Source organism: Melospiza georgiana, chromosome 21, assembly GCF_028018845.1.
Source record: "Melospiza georgiana isolate bMelGeo1 chromosome 21, bMelGeo1.pri, whole genome shotgun sequence".
In the NCBI taxonomy this organism is placed as follows: Eukaryota; Metazoa; Chordata; class Aves; order Passeriformes; family Passerellidae; genus Melospiza; species Melospiza georgiana.
Genome location: NC_080450.1, coordinates 11,540,482 through 11,547,997, shown reverse-complemented (window position 1 = coordinate 11,547,997; position 7,516 = coordinate 11,540,482). Strand labels below are relative to the sequence as shown.

The 7,516-nt window shown below is 55.1% G+C and overlaps 1 protein-coding gene across 1 annotated transcript; it reads right to left on the bottom strand.

The window, feature by feature from the left end:
- Positions 1-402: 402 nt before the first annotated feature.
- Positions 403-6,840, bottom strand: TEKT3 (tektin 3). The gene is made up of 7 exons (XM_058038961.1): positions 6,265-6,840; positions 5,664-5,747; positions 4,400-4,470; positions 4,066-4,209; positions 2,515-2,737; positions 1,857-2,011; positions 403-634 (listed from the first exon to the last, which is right to left on the bottom strand). The coding sequence occupies exons 1-7, from the start codon at positions 6,838-6,840 to the stop codon at positions 403-405; spliced, it is 1,485 nt and encodes a 494-aa protein (XP_057894944.1).
- Positions 6,841-7,516: the final 676 nt, after the last annotated feature.

Genomic DNA, 7,516 nt, shown 5'->3' with positions numbered 1-7,516 from the left:
CTGCTGCACCATTAAAAATCCATCCTGGATGTCAGCAGCTCATTATTCTGACAAGTGTCTTTACTTCCCCTTGTGCCTTCTCCACATCACACACACTCAAAAGGAGGAAGACGCGACAGTTTTTCTCCTGAAAGCACAGCCTGGAAGGGTAGGGATGGATCCCCGTGGGTGGCTTTGGTGACATACAGGATATTTTCAGCTCCTTCCTGGCACGCGGTGAAAGAGAAAACACAAAGGAAAAAAGAATCATCCTGGTAACCCAACAAACAAAACACCCGTTCAATTTCCATGCGGAGTTTACAGCAGGAAATGAAACGCTACCAAAGTTGTGAAATTGCAACAATATATTTGCAAAGCAGCAGGGGGAAAGGGGGGACGCGTTGTGCCGTGGGTGCCGGGCGCTCAGGTGAGCCCGGCTGAGACGTAGCCCAGGATCTGCACGGTGCTGGGGTAGCTCTTGCGCATGCCCATGCAGCGCTCCTGGTCGATGAACAGAGAGTTGTTCTTGACCACCAGGTCGTGCTCCAGGACCCCCTTGGAGCGCACCAGCATCTGCAGCATGTCCTCGGAGGCACGCAGGCACTGGTGCAGGTTCCGCAGCGTCTCGTTGATCTCGTTCACCTCCTGGACAAGGCTGGAGAACAGCGGGACCCATCAGAGCCCCCGTGGGGTGGTGCCCACCCAGATGGGCCCTCTGGGCACAGGGTTCTCCATCAGCACACTCAGGTGATTCCCACCCTCGTGCCCTGCTATGGGAGAGCTCCTCCCAACCTCCATGGGGAGGAGAGGAGAAGTTTGTTCCAAAGCTCTGGATATGCTCAGCCATGTGTGCCAGAGCGCAGCTTGTGCCACCAGAACAGGGACGAGCAGCTCTGGTTTCCTATTTCTCTGGGCTTGTGGCTTTGTTGGCTCACCCTCCTGGATTTCCCTGTGCAGGGGTTCTGCACAGGAGACACACTCAGCAGGACAGGACACTAGCAGAGGTAAAAGGGACCATGGAACAAGTGGAGGATGGGAAAACCAGCAGTGTGTGAGATGCTGAACCAATTCCGGGGCTGGGTTTAAATCACTTTGAAAAGGGAACTGTGCTCAGAGGGCTCCCAGAAGGAGCTGTGAGCTTTGGGTGCTTCCCAGAGCTGCTACTGGGCACTCCCTGAGGCACAATCCCAAAGTCCTTGAAAGGATTTCCAGTGTGCCCACTGAGGGGGGGACAGCTCCGCATGTGCACCCATCCTTGGAGCTACCCAAAAGGAAGGGGCTCTGTGCCCTCAATCTCAGCCTGTCAGAGAGCAGAATCACAGAATCATAGACCAGAATCCCAGATGGTTTAGGTTGGAAGGGACATTAAAGCCCATCCAGTGCCACCCCTGCCATGGCAGGGACAGCTCCCTCTGTCCCAGGCTGCTCCAGCCCCAGTGTCCAGCCCGGCCTCGGGTGCTGCCAGGGATCCAGGGGCAGCCCCAGCTGTCTGGGAACCCTGTGCCAGGGCCTGCCCACCCTCCCAGAGAGAAATGCTTTCCCAATATCCCATCTGTCCCTGCCATCTCTGCGTTTAAAGCCACTGCCCCTTGCCCTGTCACTCTCTGCCTGTATAAAAGCCCCTCTCCCTCCTTCTCCTAAGCCCCCTTCGGGTGCTGGGGGGGCACAGCAGGGAGAGCAAGAGGTTTATCCTCCAAAACTGAGCACAAGCAGCCAACTGGGTGAGGCAGGAGAGAAGATGAACCCGAGGGCTGGGACACCTGCTCAGTGCTTTAGGTTTGACCAGGGCACTTATGGAAGGAACATTTAGGGAAAACAGCCATTTTGCATTGCAGCGATGCTCCTGAGTGCCCCCGGGCCCTGGCACCCGGCCTCACCGGATCTGGGCGGCGTCCCGGCACAGCTCCACATTGGGTCTCCTCGAGCGCTCATCCAGCCGGGTCTGGGCCACCTTCAGCTGGACCTCTTTGTCCCTTATGGTCTTCTGGATTACTTGGATCTTGGTCTCGAGCTGGAAGATTTCCTGCCGTGTCTGGGTGAAACAAATACAGGAATCAGTGAAAAGATATCTTCTCAAGTGATCACATCATTCCCTTCTCTCCTGCTGGTGCAGGAAAAAACCCAAGTTCAATAAACAGCCCCTGGGCTCAGGCCTCTGTTGCTCTGCCTCATCGAGGCCCAGATCCAGTAGAGTTTTCAGGGAAAATCTCTTTGCTCTCACTGCCACATCAGAGGAGAGTAAGGAGCAGAAGAGGTTTAGGAGTGGTGATGGATCTATTGAATTACCAGCTTCCCAAATTTGCTGCTCATAAGAACGGATCATCCATCAGGGAAAGGTTTTAATGGCTCCTCATTTAAGGACATGCCATCAGCCTCTAGTGCTGGAACTTCACAGGTCTGAGCCCTTCCCAGGAAGCTTCCCACAAGTCCCACAGCTCCGAGCCAGGGCCCATCACTGCTGTCCCCCTGCCAGTGGCAGAGCAGGGCAGGGAGCGCAGGGACAGCCGCCGTCCCCGGGAAGGGCGGGGCCGGTACCTTGGCCAGGTGTGTCTGGATCTTGCTCTTGGCGTTGGCGATCTCGGTGATGCGGCTGGTGAAGGCGTCGTTGACCTTGCTGAACTGGCGCCACATCTCGTCGGCCGTGCCCATCAGGAGGCTCTCGGTGCTGGCGCGCAGCTTGGCCGAGGCCGCGCGCGCGCTCTGCGAGCGGAAGATGTTGTTGTCCGTGAACCTGGCCCACGTCTCGGGCACCGAGACCCTGCGGGGAGAGCACAGCCCTTGGAACACACTGCACACTGAGGCAGGGAAGCCTGTGCTGTGAACTAAATTATGGGGAACTGAAACACCTGGACCCCATCCGTTTGATGACATTTATCAATTGAGGGCTGGACTCCTTTCATTTGATGATATTTATCGAATGAGGGCTGGACCCTGTTTGTTTGATGATATTTATCAAATGAGGGCTGGACCCTGTTCATTCGGTGATATTTATCAATTGAGATCTAAACCCCACTTGTTTGATGATATTTATCAAATCATGGCTGGACCCCGCTTGTTTGATGATATTTATGAAATGCTCAAAAAGATAACTTGTAAAAGTTTAGACAAACAAAAGATTCTCCCATAAAAAACAGAGATTCCAATCGATGCTCTGTTTGCACCTTCAAGGCATTGAGTGCCAGGGAATTCCCAGCCTCACAAGGACACACAGATCACAGTTCAGTCAATTCCTTTTGCTCACAGCACATCTCAGTCTCCCACTAAACCAAACGATCTTTAGATCCCACTCCATTCCCTCTCTGTGCATTTAGGATGAAGTTCCTGCCTGTGCAGTAGTCCAGAACAAGATCAACAAAAGACTTAAATACCACATAATCTCCATTTAAAACCTGCTGATTCTCAGCACATTTTACCCCGCTCTGAATTTCAGCCTCGATCCTCTGCGATCCATTTGCCTGTCTAAATATGTCTGAGCTCTACTGTGAATAATTATTCAAACTACTAGAAAAATTGTCTCAATCTGTGCCTCTCCATAAACTTCATGGGTTTGTGTGAGCAGATTTATTCTCTCAGCCCTTTGCCACTTGGGCATCTCTCTGTGAGTGCTGGGTTAGGTCACTGTTCATTTACTGCAAAGCCAAAGCTGAATTCCTGGCACCCAAAAGCAGCAGAACCCTGTCCCAGGACCATGTTCTCATTTCTTGATTTTCTGGGTCATTTCAGCTCCCTGCCAGGCCCTCTCCATACAGGGCTGAGCTCCCAGACTTCTCATCAGTGAGGAGCACTCAGGCAAGCACTGAGACATCTCTGAAAACATGCACAAACTTAATGAGCTGTGCAGAGGTGGTGGGCTGAATTCATTTGCAGGCTGAGCTCTGGGCCCTGATCTAATGTTTAATTAGGTTGGGCTCGCTTTTGCCTGCCGGGTGTTGGGTGTCCAGCTGAGAGCAGAGGGTTCCTCTCCCATGGAGAGCCCAGAGGGCAAGCTCCCCTCGGGGCGGTGTCTCCAGGAGGGATGGATGTGCCCCCAGAGAGGGCTGGGCAGCCCCAGCTCCTGCTCTGCCCCTGCTGGGCCCCAGAGCTCACGTGGCATCGATCCTCTCCACGCCCTTGAAGAAGTGGATGCCTCTGGAGGTGTTCTTCAGCTGGTAGCACTTGTTGTCGATGTGGTGGCCCAGCTGCTTGTCAGCCAGGTCCTTCTCCAGCTCCTGCCGGGCCTCCTTGTTGCACCTGGAGCCCACCAACAGCAGCCTCAGTGGGGATGGAGCCGTGGGAGGGTTCTGTGCCCATCCTGTGCCCTCAGCCCCTCTGTGCTCCCAAAGCATCCCAGAGCCTCCTCCAGAGCCTGCAGGGACTGAACCCGCTGGGGCACAGCTGCAAACACACACCAGCCCTGCAGCAAGGGCCCAGCCCTCCTTACATGATCTGGGCATTCACCGTGTCCAGGCACTTCTGCAGCCGCTCCCGGCAGGACCTGATGATCTTGATTTCCTGGGCAAAGGCAGAACAGCCCCATCAGCATCGTGCTCAGACACCCTGGGCACTCCTGCCCTGGGGGCACACAGCAGGAATTCCCCTTCCCGCACAGCAAGCACGGGCCAGTGCCCTGGGCCAGTGGTGCCGCACATCCCCATCCCCAGTCCCGGGGCATTTTCCTCCTCACAAGAAATCCCATCCAGAGGGGACAAGAGAACTTTGGTGTCAACCCGGTTTCAGTTCTAGGCAGGGTTCAGCTCCCCCGGGGGAAGGCTGGTGCTGCTCTGAGCTCCCTTGGTCCAGCACAAGCCTGTTGTACCCATAAGGGTTTCCAGACAGGTGATCAGTGCTCCAAACCCAGGGGTTTTCAATCCCTCCTGTCTGCAGAAGCCAGCTGAAAGCACAGCCTAAATGCATCCCAAACATTAAAGAACCCAAATGGCATTTTGGAGATACCAGCTCTGATAATTTTCCTAAACCCTTGTGACCTTCAAACTAATCTTTTAATTTTTCAGGGCCTGACTCATAACAAAATATCTTTTAAGAGACCAGTGGCTTCACAGGCCCAGGGGCTGCAATTTCCTTCCCAGTTCCGTGAGGCTTTTGCAGTGATTATATTTCACTGTACCCTGCATTAGGGTCCCATTTGCTGTGCCATGCTTGCTTTTAATTCATTATTTAAAGCAGCTTAGATAAAGGCAGGCAGGAGTGCAGGTTTTTATGATTTCTATTAAATCCATTGCCCGAGCACGCAGCCACTCTGCCTTGAGCAAAGCAGAGCTGGGCTAGTGCAGTTAATATCTTTTATTAGCCCAAGGAATATAGCTGGGGAAAGCAGACACGCTGTCGGGCACACCCTGCCCTCTCCGTGTGTGTGCAATACACAGAATGTGCTGCAGACACAGATCACACAAACTAATCGAGGTCTGTGCAGGCAGGGCTCAGAAAGGCAGAGCCATCTCACGGGCTCCCCAAAGAGGGTCAGAGGACCCTGATGAACCAAACCCCGCTCCTTTCCAGCTCTTCCTTCCTGTCCCGGGGCCACGCTGCTGGGTGGGAGCACCAGCCCCTGCCCAGCCGGTTTGGGGGTTGAAGAATTCAGCACCTCAGCAGTGCTGAAGAGCCAGTGAGGGGACAGGGCTGCCAGACTTGTTCAGAGGAGTTTGGGTAGAACCAGCTGTGTCACAGGCTGAGTGTGCCACACTCACCGTGACAAGCTGTTTCTCCACGTCGTCATTGACCAGGTCGATGCCCATCCTCTTCTCCCGGTTGAGCAAACACTTGTGAGCGACCTGGTGGGGACAAGGAGTGACATCAGCGCTGGCTGCAGGCACAGGGCTCCCTGCAGGGACTGTGCTCATGGCAGGGGATGCAGGAAGGGAAAGTGCAGGTGGGCACAGGATGGCAGCCTGCAGAAAGCTGCCGAGGCAGCAGGGTTAGCTGACAGCAGCAGCCAAGTGCCACATCAGCAGGGAACCAAAGGGATGGAGCCCTCGTGTCCCCAGCCACCACAGCAAGTTCAGGGACCCCTATCAGGCCCGGTGTGGACCTCCCCAGAGCCTTGTAGTAAGACAGGCTTTTGTGTCCCAAGCCAGGATTTGGGATACAGAAATATCTGCTAAAACAAACACTGCAGTGATGTGCTCAGCATGTGCTGGAGGAGGATGCAGCAGATGCAGGGGATTTGTTTATCACTGACTCAGCTAATGGGCTCTTCTTGAAACCTTTCCAAAGTTACAGGGCTGGGATGGGCTTTATGAGAGGTTTGAGTGGCTGCAGATGTGTGGGCTGGGGATGCAGGGTCCCTACCTGGAAGGGGCCCTCGGTGTCGGCCAGGGCTCTCTCCAGCCGTTTCTGCATGTCCATCAGGGAGTTGGTCTCCCTGATCATGGCATCCAGCTCGATGCAGAGCTCAGACTTCCAGTACTCGATGTCATTGATGCGCTCACCCAGGTTCTTGGTGCTCTCCCCCTGCGTCCTCTTGGCCTGCTGGTACACGTCCTTGATGGTGCGCGTGAGGTCGGCGCGCAGGCGCTCCGCGTTGTGCCGCGTCGTCTCCGACTCCTTGTAGTTGGTCATGTTGGACCTGTGCCAGTCGTCCAGCGTGTGCCGGGTGAAGACCCCGCTGGGTCTCTCGGAAATGAAAGGAATCATCTTGGTGGGGGGCAGCCCCGGGAAGCTCTCGGTGAGGGGAGACAGGGTGGGGTTGAGGGCAGCTGCTTTGTAGTAGGAGTTGGGCATCCATGGCATGTTGAAGCTCTCGGAGGGGTTGAAGGGAATGCGGTTCTTGTAGCCAGCGGCCGTGTGGGTCGCTGGCAGGACCTTGGGAGGGGGTGGCCGTGGCTGGTTAAACTTGGCTTTCAAGGGATAGCCGTAGAGTTCCATCCTGGAATGCTGCTGGTGCGGGTCCTGCACAAAGGGGGCAGAGGAAAATCTCGCTCAGAAAGTTCCTGTGCTCGTGGTACCTCTTACAGCAACACCCAATGGGTGATGGGACCAGCCCTGCCCAGGGCACCCACACAGCCCCTAAATCTCCTGAACGCAAATCCCCTCTGACAGCATCCCAGGAATCTGGATAGGGAGGGATTTGAGACCAACTTTGTTGTTGGTATCTCGTGTCAGGTCTTGAAATGAGGAGAGAGAGAAATCATGGCTGCTTAGGAGGATGACAAATTTATACCTTTGTTTTCCTTCCTCCTTAATTCCTTATTTCCCATTACTCCTTCATTTTCCCTGTCAATCTAATGACCTCCCCTGGCAGGGTGGGCACGCCCTGGCACAAGGTGCCCAGAGCAGCTGTGGCTGCCCCTGGATCCCTGGCAGTGCCCAAGGCCAGGCTGGACACGGGGGCTGGGAGCACCTGGGACAGTGGGAGGTGTCCCTGGGACAGTGGGAGGTGTCCCTGGGACAGTGGAAGGTGTCCCTGCCATGGCAGGGATGGTCCCTTCCAACCCAGGCCAGTGAGTCTCATCCCAGGATCCAGCCTGGCCAAAGGCTCTGGGATGGGCAGTGGGACACTCACACCCCCAAATTGAGCACAAAAGCTTTCCAGGTGTGACTG